The sequence below is a fragment of the Sinocyclocheilus rhinocerous genome, unplaced genomic scaffold (assembly GCF_001515625.1).
Source record: "Sinocyclocheilus rhinocerous isolate Xijiao unplaced genomic scaffold, SAMN03320098_v1.1 scaffold1443, whole genome shotgun sequence".
In the NCBI taxonomy this organism is placed as follows: Eukaryota; Metazoa; Chordata; class Actinopteri; order Cypriniformes; family Cyprinidae; genus Sinocyclocheilus; species Sinocyclocheilus rhinocerous.
In genome coordinates this window covers 770,385-789,599 of record NW_015639576.1, presented here as the reverse complement: position 1 = coordinate 789,599, position 19,215 = coordinate 770,385, and the positions used below count along the sequence as shown (strand labels likewise).

The following is a 19,215-nucleotide window of genomic DNA, read 5'->3' as shown; positions in this document are numbered from 1 at the left end:
AACACATTCACTGAAACAAAAAAAAAAAAAAAAAAATCACGTAATGCTCTGGATTGCTTAAGACTTGGGACTTAAACTAGTTATTTTTTAAATATTTATTTATGTATGTACTGTATGTATGTATGCATTTATTTATTTTTAAATGGTGCCTATAAAGCGTAATTCAAAGTCTGTGTAAACACAGAATTGAAGCATACTGAATTTATTTCTGATTTATATCTGTTCTGTTGAAACCAAATTATCTCATAATTTGGCATACTAAGATTTTCTTTCTAAAATGTTTCTCCTTAAATATTGCCTATAATAAGACTTTATAGGTTACAACCAGAATCAGTCTGTCAGGAGATCTTGTTTGTACATGTTGAAAAAGACTGAATAGATGCAGTAGACGAGCAGTCGCAATTTAGATCAAGAACACCCAATAATAATCACTTAAACAAACTGCAGTACAGTGTAGACTAAGCGTTAAAAATCAGCTGAGGGCTTGCAGAACAGATATTCATGACAGCAGAGTTTTAGGAACAAGACCTGACGTGAAAGCGCTTCATTATACATAGCGTACAGTATCATAAATCATCCGGCATCATTCACAACTCTTCAGTTTCACATTGAACACAAAAACCTCTTTCGACAGCGTGTGTTTACTTGCTCGGACCGTTCATTTAGAGGGAGTGTTACGAACATGTATCCCATTTCAATGAACTCAGTGATCTGTTTATGGACTGTAGGACAGTGAGGAGCGCTAATACACGGAATCGACCGCAGATGGTCGCCGCTGATTGGTGGAAATTTAAACCCCCACCTTTTGCCCATCAGCCGGTGCCACTATCACAGTATAGTTTACACACACACATACACATACACATACACATACACGCCGACTGTCACTGCTCAGTAGTTATTTGTGTACCTGCGCTTGCAAACAGAAGCAGTGCGCGTTACCCAAATGGACCCGGTGGATTTTACCTGAGGAACGACAGAAGCAGGGGCAGTTTAAACAATTAGCAATGTCTCTATATTGCATTGCATGGATTTGCGGATTGTTCCTTTCCCCGTTTTTGAAGAGGTAACAGTAAAGGTCCATGCATGACAACATGGATTGCCTTTTCCTTTTGCTCTGGAGTTTACAAGTCCCTTTGGTAAGCAGTACATCAGTGAGATTATTGGCGAGTGTGTCGTTTGGGAACTTTATAAAGGCAGGTGACACGCGGAGAATTAATTATTTATTATAGGCCTATACATTTTTTTTACTCATTGTCACTTATCAAGTTAATTGTGGGGAGTTGTTTCCGCTTTTGCAGGCTCTGCAATTCTGTTGCTTCCACTCTGTAACATCGGTCTCATTTACCGGCGACACCGGCGTCCTCTATCAAGGTTTGTGTCTTTACGCACTGCAACTGTATTTCTATTCTGAATGATGACAAGCCAATGATTGATGCGGATACCTGCTCTCGCGCTCTAGTTGAACCAAAGATCCCTACCCGGACATACCTGTACACATAAAAATATAAATACGCTGAAGCATGCCACACAGATCCGGTGAATTAAGAGGTTTACAACATAAATATACTCCCAAATATGAGGTTCCTGTGCCGGTGGTCGTGCGCCAGCACGCTTACTGTTGGTTTGGGCGCGTTAAAGGGATTCCCTCGTCTCTTATCTGCCGCGTGGGAGCTAGTCACTGAGAGTTTCTTGTCTTTTTAATTAATATTTACACTACCAGTCAGAAGTTCGGAAACGCTTGACTAAATACACGTTCCTCCTGAGCTTTTGGTTGACATTAGGTTTGAATAAATTGTGGCTACATGGAATATAAGTTAATTTATTCGTCATTTCCACAGCTTGCACAGGCTACACTGACATGTTTATAAAGCTCATGCAGAAACATGAGACAGTACAGAAAGTTTGCATAGAAACACGTGTTTATTGATATAGCAATATAAAATAAAGTGTAAACAATGATTTACAGATTTAGAGTCAGGAGGTAATTTCTTTAGAATTTTTTTTCATTTAAATTTTTAATTAGTTAATTAATTTTATTTAATGGAGGAGTTAAACAAGATAGTGAAAGTAAGTATGCCAACAAGTGTTGACAAGTCCCCATGAAATGGTTTGACAGTGCAGTTTTCTTTCCTGTATTGGGAGCGACAGTTTAATTAGAGACTGTTTGATTGGACAAAAAACTTTGTAGTGCAGAGCGAATCATCAATATTTTGAAGAGAAGAGAAAGAAACTGTAAAGTTTAAAAGAGGATACCTGGTAAAATTGCCAGGTTTTATTCAATGGAATAAAAGACACAACACTCTTGATTTACCTGCCAACTGTTTTAATTCCCGTAAGACCGAAAACCATGGCCGACATTACATTATTAAGTTATATTAGTGAGACTATTTCATTAATTAACTGGTGATGGACTGGTATTGAGATTGGTATTTATACTTTGTTGGTTCCCCTCACAGATTATGATTTTGCCATACCAGTGGAAGTGGACTCAATTGGAGGCTACATTTCCCACGATTTGTCAAGACATGGAAGGAGCAGGAGATCCCTGTCAGAAGCTGGTGGTCCATTGCACTATCATGTCTCTGCATTTGGCAAGGAATTGCACTTAGACCTGCAGCCATCCCATGTGCTGGCAGAGGGGTTTACTGTACAGACACTGGGTGCAGAGGGCATCAATACAGCCACCCTTGAGCCTTCTATTCATAACTGTCTCTATCAGGGTTCCATCCGAAACCATTCTGATTCCTCTGTGGCTATATCCACCTGCACAGGTCTGGTAAGTGGCTTCTTTTACACTCACTCAAAGAATCACTGACTCCAAAATGAGCTACATCAATGTCTACTACACTTAGGCAATTGCTTTTTAAGGAGACATCCTAACTGAAATGGAACCTCATAAGTGAATGATTTTAAATGCTCTACTAGACATCAACTTCTGTGCATCATATAAAAGCATTTCACTCAACAAAAGTTTTGGAAGTTTGTAATTATTTTAGTAATTATTTTCAGTATTGTATTAAATATAAGTATATATATCTTATGGCGCTTTTCCGGTACTGTACCCAGTGGAAAACCCCCCAAAAGTGAACCGTACCGAGCCGTACCGTGCCGTACCATGCAGTGGAAAAGTGCCACTAAAGTCTACCTTTCGTCTGCTACATCCACCATCTTGGATTTTTTTTCCACCGATCTTTTTGCAAAGCATTCTGGGATTGCCTTGTGATGTTGCCTTTGAATTTGACCAAAACATATCTTAAGAGGCAGCATAATTAAGTTGTTAACATTTTGGAACAGGCTTTGCATCTCTTGCACACTTAGACGCTGCACTGCCATCTATTGGTGTGGATCAGCATGATCATCTATGAGTTTTATGTAAATTACATTAATAATTTTGAGTTTTAGATAGCGGTTTACACAATAATTCATTCCAGCTTGTGTATGCCACACCAATATATATATATATACAGTGGGTACGGAAAGTATTCAGACCCCCTTAAATTTTTCACTCTTTGTTATATTGCAGCCATTTGCTAAAATCATTATTTAAGGGGGTCTGAATACTTTCCGTACCCACTGTATATATATATATATATATATATATTTGTTCCTTCTGCCTCGGGTTTCAGACCTTCTCTGCTGCTAGGCATTCGGGAAAGGTTTGAAAACCCCTGGCCTATGGAGTCAGCTTATTAGATTTTGGAACAAAGTTCATATGTGCTGTCCATTGTTTGTTTACTCATTAAATACATGGACAATTTGAAGTAGCTGCCAATGTTGCTAGTATGCAAACATGTTCGAGTTATGGTTAGTAAAGTAAATATTGTGCCTGTGGGAGCTTAAGCCTCAAAGCATATAGTATAGTACAGTATAGTATATAGTGCGCAAGAAGAGCTTAGTAAAACAGGTTCACAGAAGCACTCAAGTAAACCAAAGTGCAGACATAGTGGAGCACTGAGCTATGCTTGACATATCTTGGTCTATATGTTTTTCTTCAGAGAGGATCACGTCTCATCTTGGATGGTTGGCGACTGTAAAATCATACCCAGAGTTCTGCTGATGGTCTCTGCCTCCACTCCCCACTCTTTTGTTCCCTGCTTTCCTGTCTCTCTTGTTCTCTACAATCAAAGACAGAGTGAGGTTTCAGGCACTTGGCTGGCAGCGCTAATCTTTGCATTGTCCTTTTCATTAGTGGTAGCTTCTCCACAATAAAACATCAGTGACCCATTCTTTTAAAACTGTGTGACAACACAATGTGATTTAGGAGCAATTGCATCTGAATAGACTGCAGGGACTCTTTGATCTACTCCCCTTCTTTTGATGCTCAAAGCTTTTTTTGAACGATGGGCCAAGCTCTATGTGATTCTCTCTACGGTCTTAAAGGTGCCCCAATTTCAGATATACAGGATGCCAAACAAGACCTGTGTGTCCTTTAAGATTTTGTGCTTAAACGTACAGAAGCAAAAGGAAATGTCCAAGAAAAAAGGGGTCTCTCATTCTGCTTCTTTCACTCTCCCTTTCTTTGATGGAGTGAAAAAGAATGAGTCACCAAGGACTTTAACCCTTCCATGTCATCTCTGCTTGATGAGGAGCTTTGGATTAAGCACAAATGAGAACCCATTCATCCCTCTGCTGATCCGCAGCAACCCCTTGTGCCGTGAAAGTCCGAGGAGGCAGTTGCTTAGAGAGAGAGAGGTTTTGTTCTGCGAGAATGCAAGTCCAAAAGTAAAATCAATGTGGATGAGAACCCCCACAGTCAGTAGATTCAGATGTAATGCTATGCATTATGTTATTGAGTTGATGAAAGTCTGATTTGCTTGTACTGGTTCTCTTGCTCTCTGTTAAACAATGCATAACATAGCAAATGGACAGGGATTCAGTTGTTAAATGAAGAACAGGCGGTCCCGGACTTTAAATCGGGAACAGGGGGATTTACTCGCTAAATCCTGCTTCTTTTAAAGTTTTTAATTACTGAGCGCCCTTCAATTGCTGTTATCATTTGCCTCGAATGGACTGTCTGGCCCCAGATTTAGCAGCATGATCAAACGTCTTCCATCCAACCCTAAAACAAAACACATCATCGTAGTAATTAAATGCTAGTTGATTTGTGGATTAGTTTCGTCATATGTGCTGTTTCGAGGTTTGGTTCAAAATCTTCTAGATGGGCTGCATCCAGGATGGCATATGAATGCCAGTCCCAAAGCTGCTTCAGTTTGTAAAAGCAGATTAGCAGATGAAGCTTCTGAAGCAGTGCTCTGCTACTTCTTGTTCAGAGGTCAGAACTTCCTCCTGCTCAAGTTGCGGGGTCGCATGGTTTTGCAAGTTCAGAGTTGCTTTTCCAGCCTAGGCATAGACAAATCCACATCCTCGAACCTTCTCTGGGTCATGGTTCCATAAGGTTGGTGACAGGTTCAAGCCCATTCCCCTTTGAAATGGCAGATCCTGCTTTCTAGACGTGTTTTGACTGGCTGAGCCACCATGCCGTCCATAATTGGCTCTAGAACTACAATGAAAGGCTTAGAGATTTTTCATAATACTGTTCAACATGGATTATTGATGTATGATCTCTTCTGGCAGTGTTGTTGTATTATTTAGCTGTTATGATTTGTTCGACACATGGGCACTCATTCATTAACTTTAACACATTCACTTCCCTGTCAGCTGACAGTAGACTTGACGTTCCTTATCAGTTCATGTTAACTGATGCCATTGTTTTCTAACAATTAGCATGTTATCACACTCTGCTGGGTAGGATAACAATAGATTGACTTAATAGCCTTAGCTTTGAAATGTTGACATTGTGAATCAATTAATTATCTCAGTCAACATACATGGCTGGAAAACTTCCCACTCCCTTTTTCATGATGTCCAACTTGATAAAGTTGCTATTTACTGATATTTTTCTGGCTGTTTAATGTTCTAAATTAAGGAAATTAAACTATTCTGTGTACACTACCAAAGCATTTGAATGCTGATATTTGGAACTTTCTATTCATCAAAAAATCCTGAAAAATGTGTCATGGTTTCCACAAAAATATTAAGCAATCAGCATAACTGTTTTCAACATTAATAATAACAAGAAAGGCTTCTTATGCCGGGTTCAGACTACACAATATTTTTGTCGGTCACAATAATCACTGTGTCAGATTACACGATTTTGACTCCTAAAATCTTGTCGTGTCGTGGACAAGAAACATGTCAGACTACACGTTGCTTCCCGACCATTCATCGCGTGCCATCTTTAACGACGCGCGTGATGTCATCGAGAAGGCGGAATTAGCGACTGACTTCCCGAAAACAAGAATGTAAACATTGCTGAAGCGCTTCCGCTATAGTTCGCCAGCATTTTCCTTTCTTTGTTCTGCTTGTCGTCCACTATGACACACTACACATGCTGAAACGATGGAATCTTACGTCCCGACGCCCATTGTCGTTTACGAATCCCCACAACACCCTATGTCAAGCAAATCGTGGCAAAATCGGGCTAAAATCATGTAGTCTTAACCGAGCATTAAACAGCAAATCAGCATATTAGAATGATTTCTGAAGGATCATGTGACACCGAAGACTGGAGTAATGGTTGCTGAAAATTCAGCTTTGCCGACATTACATTTTTCAGCTTTGCCAACAACAAATAAATTATATTTTAAAATATATAAAAATAGAAGACATTTATTTAATATTTCAAAATATTACTGATTTTTTGATTATGATTACTGAATATTTTTGATTAAAGAAATACAGGCTTGGTGAGCCTTGGTGACTTCTTTCTAAAATGTTTACAAAATCTTACCGACCTCAAACTTTTGAATGGTAGTCTATTTTCTGCTACGTGTTCACTCTCTATCTCTCATATACAGATAAACCCAGCATTTCATGATTAGGACAGAAATGTGAATGTAGGCAGAGTCCACCAGGCAGACAACTGAGTGTAGTTAATTATCCTCCTGGTCATTTGAATGGTTTGCAAGCAGGCTTTGTAGGATTTGCCCTTCACTGAATTTCAGTTCTTTCCAAACATGTCCAATCATGCTGAACTCAGACATGACCTTTCCCAAGCCCCCCATTGTCTCTTCTGTTCACAGCCAGACTATCATTTATTTTACCTAGTTACTGTTTACAAGACAGGACATATTAAATAATATATATATATATGTATATGTATATGTATGTATATGTCAATGTAAATCACACCTTTTGTGTAAACTGTGCTAACAATTAAAAACAAATAACTGAACAGATAATTAATTATGTAGTATGCACAAACGTTACAAGGTGTTAGTCACTTTTGCTAAACAGGTTTCCAATGGCCTGTGGGGGGTGGGGTTGTTCCAATGGGGCGGGCTTCATGAAGTCTTTTTGGATGGCAAAGTGTTCTTTTATTTTTTATGGACAGACCGGCCCATAGTCCAGCCTTGTGGGTGCTAGACTGTCTGTGAATGTGTGAGGTGTGTATGTGTGTGAATTGCTGCTGAAGCACTTCAGCTGTGTTTATTTAGTGCCAGACCTGCTGGTTCAAGCTGATGCGCTAACGTGTGGGATTGCACTTAGGGACAGTTGTGATGCTAATTCACTCTGACTGCAAAGGAGGAAAGCTGTCAGTGTGCTCAAAGCTTGTGTGGATACACTGCAGGGAGAGTAGAACACCGGGCCATTCAAACATCAATGGAAGAGAGAGGCTGGGAATTACCATGTACAGACTCCGAGAGCACATCTGTAGTGCTTGTCTGACTCAGGAAATTGTGAGAAAATGCTTTGGGGTTTCCATCAGACATGTTTGTTGTCATTATTTGTACTTAGAGGTTCTGTTTAAATTGTCACTGTTGGGGGCCTCCCAGTTTGAAACCCCCTTCCTGGTATCATAAATTAAGCATAGATGCATGGGGGCATTGGGTAGTGCCATTATAATTATATATGACAATACTGTGATCCTTTTGATCATGATTTAGCATAAATACTTAAGATCCTTGTGTCATTTTTTTAAAATGTGTATATTCATATAATTTCATACTTTCTTGCAGTGTGTATAGTGTGTACATCCAACAGTACTGATAATGTTGGAGTTGAATTTCTTATGGCTTTAAAACATTAACGGGAATCATTTAATATTTAAATATGTTGTTTTTATACTATTACGTTTACTGTTTTTCTCACACTGTATAAAAGTGTGGTCATATTAGTGAAATTTTGTCAGCAAAAAAAAGGTAAAATTTCTATTGTCAATACTAGTGTAGTGATGTACAAAGCACAGCTCACACAAAAGTCACTTTCAAACCAAGCAGATTTCTGTTGGTCCAAGCGTGACCAACTGGCCATTATTGACCAAATTGACGATACCCTACAGCTACAGGGGCATGTTTGGGACCAGTCTGGGATTCTTTCTGCCACTATGTGACCCAGTCCCATATATTAACCACTCTGAGTCTGCTAGCTGAGACTCAGATGCTTTGCACCATGGGAGACAATGCTCAGGTGACGTGGTGGACATACTTGTCTGAGTTTTGGGAGGGCAGACAGACAAATTGAAACCAGAGTGAATATATGCAGGGCTCCTTTGCAGTTACAAATGTTCCCCACTCCCCCTTTCATAATTCACGGGGTGTTATGCCATGTTAGCACTATAGGAGTTGCCAGGAGCTATTCCCTGGTGGTCTGTGTGGTGACAGTGATGTAGAGGCTGCTTAGGGATGCCAGAAAGAGAGAGCCTGTGGGAGAGAGTGAGGAAGAGGAAAGGCATGCTGGTCCTGTAATAGCTCTTGTTCTCACTCACTTGAAGACCTAAAACTAATGGGCAGTGGTGAAGTGGCTGTCGCACCAGCTCTGAGGAGCCATAAATATTATAAGGAATATCTTGTGCCTTGGACCATTTGGGATGGGCTTTTTAAAATTCTCATTTCTCCACTGAGCTTTAATTATGTTAGTCAAGCTCATGCATCTTTCTTAGAGTAATAGAGATATTTGTCATTGACAACTTAGCTTTGTGATATCTGAGGCTTGGGCAGCAGCTTCATCTTTTAAGTTGTGTCTGTGGTTTATTTAAGTTTACTGGCTTACCCACTGGACCAGCTTTCATTGTGATCTTGCACCAACTGGTTTAATAGACTATAGTCGGGATAGTGCCATTCTTAATTTTTGACAGAAATGAAAACGAGGCTGTGAGAGGTAAAAGTACAGTGTGTTCAATTGATTGCACTGTAGTTTGATCTTAAAAAAAAAAAAAAAAAAACTAAGCAAAAATACCATAAAACAATTCTGAAAGTCTTGAGTTTGGAAATTGTGACCTACTATCTTTATACAGTACATACCATTAGTGCTGTGCCTTACAATAAAGACTGTAAGTCTTTCTCTTACAACCTTGTTTTCATTCGCATAAAATTCAATATGCGAAATTCACTTTAATACCAAGTTGATTTTTTTTTCAATTAAAATGATTTTTACACACAGTAAGTGTTTACTTTGCAATGTTTAAGTGCTTTTCAGAGTGTTGCATTACATTAGCTTAACAACATGTGCTAACACCACAGAACATCCCAACTTTAGCAAAGTGTTGCAGTAAATTTAGGCAATGCCCTCTTTTTGAGGTAAGATCCCTTTTCCTCTCTTTCCCTTCCAATTTTACTCCCCTTTCCCATATATTTGATATCTGGGTATTATGGTGTGACTATGCTATAAATAGTGGATTTCCTGTTTTGAATTGAATCTACCAAAACATGCCCCCAGGATATGGACCTGAATTCCATAATTTAATCATAGTGTATTCAGATTTTCTTGTCATTGTATACATGAAATTGTTGACATGATATTGGGCTTTAACTCACCACATGAAATTTTCTTTGACTGCAAAAGAATATGTAATGAGGAAAGCACTGTTTAGTTTATGATTGGTTATCTGTTGCAAACATAACATGTAACGTTCTGACATTGTATCATTTCAGACCTAATATTTTTAGCACTGCAAAAACATGCTAGCCCAGTGTTTAATAACCCTGGGTTAAAAGTTTGTTAAGTACAGTTTCCGAGTTTGTGTAGATCTCAAACATCCAAATGCCCCTGAGGTGTCCATTATTTGTCTGTGTACACAAACATACATTCTCTTCCCACTGAAGCCAGAAGAGTTGATGCTCTGGTCAGATGTAACCCAGCGGTGGAATGCAGATGTGTTTTAAAGCTGGGTAATAAGCAGCTTTGGGTTTCTCACTGCTCCCTTCCAGCCTTTAACAGCATGTAAGCACTTACTCATCTAGATTATAATACCATGGTTGGAAGCTTTAAAAACACTCACAGTTTACACAAAGAGATGCTAATTACCTTTCACAGAATCACTGAGACAGGCGATAAATTATTTCCCATACTTGCACTGAAGACTCACTAGTGATGTAGTCAAAGACATATCTCATGAAACCACATAAAACAGACAGTCCCTTCGGTTAAATCCTTCGTAGAGAAGCACTTTGAGGACTGTGCTTTAATAGTTAATTCCCATCATCTGATATTCCTTTGAATATGCGAAGACTCCGAATCAATGAGTGGAGTGAGAGTTAAAAGAGCTCTCATGGTTTCTGTGTTCGCTGTGAAAATGAAATGTGTTTATCTGGCAGCAGACTTTGGCCCTCTAATCTACATCTCTTACAAGTGTTTCTTGAAGCAGATAACTAGAAGTCTGGCACATGAATGTGAAACCAGAGGAAGAGACTGTGGTTGAGTGCTTCCCTTCGTTCCCTCACGTGTAATAGGCTTTAAGTAGTCAGGTGGTTTTTGTAGAAGGCTGTAGTTAGGCACTTGTGTAATTATGAGATCACCTGCCAGACATTATTACATTAAAAACATTGCAGTGCAGTAATATATATTCTATAGAAAAGACTCCCAAACTTCTCTCTCTCTCTCTCTCTCTCTCTATATATATATATATATATAAACTTTAAATATAATATATTTTTTTATTTAATTAATTATAAGCTTTTCATCAACTTATGAATGCAGTTGCCGCATGAACCCATTTGAGAAACTAGCCCTGAATACCGATATAAATTTCCTTTTATAGAATGAAATTTAAGCCAGTCTTATTTTAAACCAACCATAATGTGGTGATCCTCACTGCCTGTATCAAAAAAAAAAAAAAAGATGTTGTGATAATAGGATCCCTGCAGTTCTTCAGTTAGTTTCCTCTCTCATGTCTTCAGCCAGCTCCTTTCTTTCTGCACCCCATCAGCCATAATGGCCAAAAAGCTTAAAAAAATAAAAAAATTGGCCCCAGATGGAATCCATTTACCCCCATTATCGAAGCAAAGCACCTCCATCTGCTAACTGCTGGACTAAGTTGTTAGATATTTGACAGTAAAGTTTGCTTTGTCTCTAAAACAAATGGAATACATGTGTGATAATTGTGTGAGGTGGACTGCAGGGCACTTGCAGAGGTCCTCCAGGATGTTGGGTAAACACATGCTTGCGGGGTGCTCTGTACAGGGAAGGCTTCACAGCAGGAAGCTCATCTCGAGTAATGTGCAAACATGGTTTATTCAGAAAATGGCAGCATTGAAATCTTGTGGCTTTTCTTAAAATGCCAGTTTTTGGTATTTCCCAAAAGTCGTCTTCCATCATCTCCCGTCACACACACACATATATTGCATTTTGAATGTTTAATTAAATACATTTTTTTCTGGTTACCTGAAAGAGAGTGGAAATTAATGAATAAAAAGTGTTATTTTTTTCTGGCAGTATGGTTTCAAATGTAAAGATGTGTGCAAACCCACATCACAGCGTCAGGAGTTGTCCAGTTATTTTTGAAAGTAGTGTTTCATCATTTGTGCGGAACATGGATCAATGGCATTGGTTTTCTGGTTGTGAGTAAAGTTTTAATGCAAAACTACACTGTAATTCCGATACACTAATAATAGGGCGATTCTGCACTAAAAAAAATAAAAAAAGAATGTTAACCCTGTTATTTAAATAGTAAAAGTAAATTACATACTGGTCTTTGGTTGATTTGTATGTGGTAGACCTTAACTTGCGTCTTGTGTATCATCTGTATGTGTATTTGATGTTCTCAATGCTTGAATGAGGATTTCAGTTTTACAGTGGTGCACATTATAACTACTACATGAATGAAATGAAACCCACAAACACAGGCAGTGTGAATGAGAAGAGATGTCCTGGCAGTGGAATGCATTTTTACATCCAGTATGGTTATGCTCCACAGTGTGCATTACATTTTTAGTAGTAGTCGTATATGTATGATTATGTGTATTTGCAGATAAGAATTTAAGTATCCATATTTTAATGATTGTTATAATAAGAGGGCTCAACAATAAGGATGTCCTGATGGCTGAGGGCCAGTGTGAGAGAGTTTCAGTCCAGATGACAGAACTGTCACTTGTCCTTTCAGGCGAGTGCTGCATTGCTACTGAAAACTTTACATTCATTGATTTTGTACATCCATTTTTATGCCTTGTAAATGTTTGGATTTCTGTATTATACATTTTGTCTCTAATTCTGCTGAATTTCCACCAATATAATGTAGCGTAGATTTAAAAAAAAAAAAATTGTGATGGTCATCAAAGCATCAGTAAGTATCAGAAGTTCAAATCAGTAATTTATTTTATATATTTTTTGAAAAATAGATATTGTGGCCACAAATTAAGAATTTGTTCTCTCATATTAATTCGTAGCCATGTTTTATTAATTCATTCCCTCGTTTTAAATTAGTTAAAAAGCCATGATATCTTTTGCTGAAATGGCCATAATAACTTGTCGCCGTAAGCAAGAAGAAATAAAAGTTAACATAAATATTATTTCTTGCAAATAAAAAAATACACATACATTTTTTTTTCATATTCAAAATGAAATGCATTGTATTCTTTCTATTTGCTGTGATCACTTTTGTAGATTTTGACAAATTCTCACGTCACATCAGTCGTCTCAGTTTTGCTGCCTTAAGTCAGTTGAAGAAAGCCGTTAGCCGTAAGAAGAGAGGTCAGCGTGGCTGGAGAGAGACGAGTGCTGTTGCCCTGTGTTTAATGGTGGGAGCAGATGCCCCAGATTATTGCGGCAGCCTGCCATGGTCTACTGCTGTTTTCACAGCATGCGCTTTTGCGGGCACCGCCTCAGTCCTGGGAGTGTCCTGTGTTTACTTTGCCACCTGCGAGATGGGAGGGGTCGGGTACACGGGATCAAACACATGGGGGCATGAAGAACAGAAGGGGGTTAAATCACTGACAGAATGCACAGCTATTCTGCAAGGATTTGCCTGTTCGTGGAGGGTGGGGTTAGGTAGAATTCCAAAGCCAGGCGGAATGTGTGAGGTTCAGCAGTCTGGGAGACAGAGATTAAAATTCTAGTCCTAAAGAGGGAAGATGACCTCAGCTCAGTGATGAGAGCAGCTCAAGTCATTCAGGAAGATGCACCATCCCATTACCAATGGTTTAAGAAAGCATTCAATATTTATTTTATCCCAAAGCCAAACTAACAGGACAGAGTGGCTCATCTTTAGCACAGTATGTTTATTATATCTTTGTGGTTATGTAGGTAAAATATTCCCCTCATTTAGGTCACAATAACCTAGAAACCTAGAGAGAGTCGGTTGCCCTCTCAGAAGTTTGTCTCTTTGGCAATGATGACTCTGCCAGACTGAATGTGGTCCAGGCACCGATGACTGGAGTAATAGGACCTATTTTACAACTGCAACACTTCCCTCTTAGCAAAGCCAGACCTGTCAGGAGATGCGGAGTATAGTCATTGTTGCTGAATTAATGTTAAGCTGATGAGTATTACATATACAGAGTATGTTTGCAAATATTGAACAGGAAAGAGACAAAAGTCAATAAAGTAGTAGATATACACCTATTTTATTGTTTATTCCACTTTAGCCTGTCTGCAAGAGCAGTAAAACAGTCATTGCTTTTTTAAAAATACATTTCACACATCAATAAACATGTACAGGTGCATCTCAATAAATTAGAATGTCGGCGCTGAAAAGACCGAACACGCAAGAGACCTTCATCCGCCACTGGATACCTTCCTTGGGCCATGTGTGCGGACCTTACAAGTACATGTACAGTAAATGAATGTACTTTCCAGAAGGCCAACAATTCACCAAAAATGTTTTTTTTATTGTCTTATGAAGTATTCTAATTTGTTGTGAATTGGTGGGTTTTTGTTAAATGTGAGCCAAAATCATCACAATTAAAAGAACCAAAGACTTAAACTACTTCAGTCTGTGTGCATTGAATTTATTTAATACACGAGTTTTCACATTGAGTTGAATTACTGAAATAAATGAACTTTTCCACGACATTCTAATTTATTGAGATGCACCTGTATTTTGTGCTGTATGTACAGTGTGTACACCCAAAGAACCCAACTTTATAGAAAAAATAATCTTGTAACCTAAAGAAACTAATGTAAATCCAATCTTATGTAAAATATCCAAACATTATTTATTTCATATGAGCAAGAGTGATTGTGTCACAAATGTGTCTTGTCTTTGTTTTCTCCAGACTCCATTTCCCATGATCCCTCATCTAGGAACCAATCACTTATTCACACCTGTTTCCCATCAGTCACACTATAAAGATTGCACTCTTCCACACACACATTGCTGATTATTGTGTTAGCCTGTACCCTTTTCCCAGTCTATTTATCTTGTTTTTGTGATCGTTTGCTGCCTGCCCTGACCTTTGCCTTATTATTGGATTACTCTTTTGTCTGCCCTGGATTATACCTGTTTGCTGCTGTTTTTGTCCGTGCCTGTTTTGATCACTCTTTTAAAATAAAGCTGCATGTGGATCCAACCCTGTCTTAACACCCCAACGTTACAGACAAACAATACTGAGCTCTACGTGTGTGTTGAACCAGGCTTTAAATAGGGTGAGACTGATGAGGTAACGCGATACAGGTGAAGGCAATCAATGATGATGAGTCTGGCAAAGGATTATGGGTAATGTAGTCTGGGGTAGCTTGGCAAGATTCAGAGGTGGAGTGCCCTCTGGTGGAGTTCATAGGCACTCCAGCTCGAGATCGATTGTTATGCTGAATATTGCAAGGGAGTGATGTTGTTTTTATACAACAACAAAAGCAAAAATGTTAATGTTGAGTAACTTACATTTTACATCCTTACATCCATTGGTTTATGGGGACTGAAAGAAAAAATTATTCAACAGTTCGTTCTGGTTCTCAAATCTGATTGGTTGAGAACCATGAGATATTGTACTGTTATCGCAACAGGAACGCCCTTTCACCGTTTGTATCACTCTGCTTCCCGTACTTCTCATAGCTAGTGTCATGGCGGGCGCCCAAATCCACTGAAATTAAAAAATAATACTGTTTTGTTTCACGGAATGTAGTTTTAAGAGTTTTTTAGGCGAGAATGTACTTGTTTAAACTTCAAATATGCGTTTGTTAATAAAGATAATGTCTACTTGAAAATTTGCTTCGACGTTTTCGGAGATGTGAGCTCCAGGACGTCAGCGGCTGTTCAGCGCTTATGAAACTGCAGAGAGCAGCCTCACCTCGGCCAGATCTTCTGGAATTTGCCGCTGGCTCTGATGTCTCTATAGTGGATAAACATCAGATATAATTCGTTTTGAGTAATTCTAACGGGCAGTCTTTGGTCTCATTAATCTATTATTTGTTCCAGAGCAGATAGTTTCGGCTGAAGGCAAAATCTCATCACGTTATATTTTATGTAACTTTAATGCTGTATATCAGAGCGCCGCCTTTGTACTTTTTACTGAATTGTCTAGCAACTTTTATGATGGCTGTTGTTGTTGTTTATTATTCAATAAATAGTATTTTATATACATAGTAGTATTTAGTATTGGAAAACTGTGTGTGTGTGTTCATGATTGGGATTTTTGTGACATTGTTCCGCCACTAGATGGCGACAAGAGACTGTTTTACGTGCCAGCAGTAAAAACTTTTATATTGACTGAATAGAGACTGAAACTGAAGTTATTTTTACTTTAAACAACAGCTTGTAAGGCGCAGCCAACAAATGTAGTGAGCAGCGCTGTAATCGGAAATCACCCTTAACAGATAAAAGATAGTACAACAAAAATATCACTTTCCTCAGCAGACATTCAGACTAATGTTTTATTGTGAATATGAACATGAGCTGAAGAATGAATGCAGTGTCAGATGCAGGTAATCACACTCGCTCAGTCCATTTCTCTCTCATAATACGCTTCATAATACAGTGAGCTTTTAATACAGTAATACAATAAGCTTTTAATGAAGCAACTCAACGTTCCTTCGTTACTAGTTCTAAAGTGACGTTTTCGAATTAGTAACGGATGCTTGAGCTCAGTTGTTAAACTGTCAAACTGAGATTTGAATCTGTGGCGGAAGGAAGTAGTTCTGCACAAAAGGAAGAAGACACTCCGTTGTTGTTTTTCTTATGCATTTGCACACTCGTGCCGTCGAAATGTTGTATAAACGCAATATCACTCTCGTACTCAAGCGATACCGGCTCTATATCAGCGGCTGTGATTGCCTCCGGCACTCGGCCTGCGGCCTTGATGTATGCTGATATAGAGCCGGTATCGCTCTCGTACTCGGGTGATATTGCTCATATATAGCATTTTTTCAGTTTTATTTTTTCCTCAAATTCCATTGTATTTTTTTCCGAATTCTGTATTTTCCATTTTTTGTTTTCTGAATTCCATTAAATTCAATTAAATTTTAATAATTAAAGCAATGTATAAAAAACTTTAATAATTTAATAATTAATTAAAATGTTAACAATAACAATATATTTTATTTTATTCAGAAATTCTGTATTGTCTGTTTCAATTTTTTTCTGGATTCTGTGTTTTATGATTTAATGCACTTTTTGCAAAATCAAAAACAGTGGCAATCAAATGAATGCACAATTTTGACAATTTAATTAATCTTTTAAATTGTAATCAAATTAAATTTGAATGATTCCTTTAATTTTTTGGCAAACAAAGTGCCAAAACATAAAAGTTTTAAAACATAAAATTGTGTGATATCTACTTTGAAAACGACATTCTTCTGTACAATAATAATATATTTAAGTCATTTCTTCAACCAACCAACCAACCTGGGGGTATATGAGACGGCAGACACTGAAAACACCACAAGCATCACACATGCTTTAATATGTAAAGTAAATGAAACCGTGCCGCTCATTCACACACAGACATGCAGACTTCATATTTATATAGCAGTCTTTTGAGGTTTAATATTCTCAGACTCTAGTTCATATCGCAATTTGTTTAAGTGTATGGCCCTTCTTATGATTTATTCTTCTGAGTTTCCAAAATTACATGACATTCTGTGTAATTCCGTTTTTATGACTGGATTCTGTGATTCCTTCCTACTAAATTCAATGCAAAAATTAATGTAAATGAAGTCTGAATGCATAGTACATGTTTGCCTAATGAACTGACATGTATTGCTTTTCCCATCAGTAGTACAGTAAAAAGTGGTTCACACTGAAATATTGCTACATTTTGCTGGAAAAGGCATCGTAGAAATGCTGACCCAAACCAAATAAATCTGGAGACACATGTATATGACTTATAATGAAGCAATTAAGCTCTGACATGTTTTATTAGCAATGGCTGCATGTGTTGGCTTGCTGTGGATGTGTCCCAGGGCACCAATGCGTGTCACTATCACAGCAGACGATAAGCTTTGGCTCGCCTTTGACCCCACACCTCATTAATCAACTGCTCACGAATATCTGACCTCCTCCACCTACCTCTCAAACATGCCTTCTAATTTAGCGCTAAAATATACATAAAACACTCCCAAGCAACATAAACATGCACACATGGATGAGAAGAGACTGGATTATGTGATTCCGATCTTTCAGTCAAAATGTGTATTTTTCTGATAATTTCTGATAATGGCCAACCAGCTTTGCAGAATTATTATTAACCACACTTCATGGTATTATAATTATAATTTTTTCAAGGATAATGTGATGCTGAAGACTGGAATAATGGCTGCTAAAAATTCAGCTTTGCCATCACAAGAATAAATTATATATATATATATAAAAAAATATTAAAATAGAAAAATAGTTATTTTAATTTGTAATACTAATTCATAATATTACAAAAATTTTTTACTGTAGGTTTCTTCACTTTCACCTCTCAGGTTTCCTTTTCCTCTGAGAAAACAAGTCAATTAGAGAGTTTCAAGGGCTGAGTGTTGTTGAGAGAGGATGTAGATATGATAGTCTATCATATCTGTCATGCCTGGCATTTGTCCATGCTAATCGTCACTGTAAAACAAGCTGCTGAAAGGTTATGCTGCATATGAACTTTCCTCTGCTCTCTGTACTGAAACATTTGATAAATGGGCAGCTCCTTAAGATTCCTTCAGAAGCCCCAGGCTGCTCTACATCTCGCCATGTCATCGTTTGTTTATTGTGTACTGACAGCTGTAACTATGGCGATGCCCGTTTTTTGTGACTCTGCAACAGCTGTTTTTTTTAACTGCCGACGTTTCAGCTGGAGGGACCATGAATCCCCCACAACCAGGAATGTAAAAGGCGATGGTCACCTGGAGGGCTTTTCTTCCATTACATCTAACTCACCTAAATACCTCTACGTCTTTGATTTGATATATTTTCAGTCCCACGTCTGTGCGCTCTGATTTTAACTTGGTCTGGAGGGTTATCTCAAGGCTAACGTGTCCCTTTAGGAATACTCCTGGTTAACTAGAAATTGACCTCTGTCAACAGCATCTGTTCCATGCTGTTTATTACCACTGAGAACAAGTTCAAATCAACCCCCTGTTTGTAAAAATAAAACAATAAACATGCTGACATTTGTTTCAACGTGCTTACAATGGAAATCTTTTGGGCAATCATTGTATAGTGTGCAACAGATGCTGTCGATATAACTCAACTTGTATTTAGGCTGAAATATTCTCTTAACCTGCTATTTTGGGGACGTTTAGCGATGCACAATATAGTAGTACTGTATTGGATATCAGCTGTTATTAGTGAACAATATTGTAAATCAGGGTCGGAAATTAAAGGGGGCTTGTGGCAAAAATGCCACCAAAATTAACCTAAATGCACCACAAATTCAAGACAAAGGGTCAAAAATTGCCCCTGCACAATTAAACAATCGATTATGGCTTTCGCATTTAAAATGAAACTTGAAAATTAATGAAAAGTGTCTATTCGTGTAATTACATTTTGAATCACTCACACTGCATCAAATGGTTTTTTTACGCAAATTT

The 19,215-nt window shown here is 38.1% G+C and overlaps 1 protein-coding gene across 1 annotated transcript in view; it reads left to right on the top strand.

The window, feature by feature from the left end:
• Positions 1–888: 888 nt before the first annotated feature.
• LOC107751509 (A disintegrin and metalloproteinase with thrombospondin motifs 18-like) overlaps positions 889–19,215 on the top strand; it is a 52,763-nt gene continuing 34,436 nt past the window's right edge. The window contains exons 1-3 of the mRNA XM_016567251.1: positions 889–1,139; positions 1,302–1,374; positions 2,460–2,779. Coding sequence (XP_016422737.1) covers positions 1,083–1,139; positions 1,302–1,374; positions 2,460–2,779 — 450 coding nt within the window. The 5' untranslated portion in view covers positions 889–1,082. The remainder of the gene's footprint in view (positions 1,140–1,301; positions 1,375–2,459; positions 2,780–19,215) is intronic.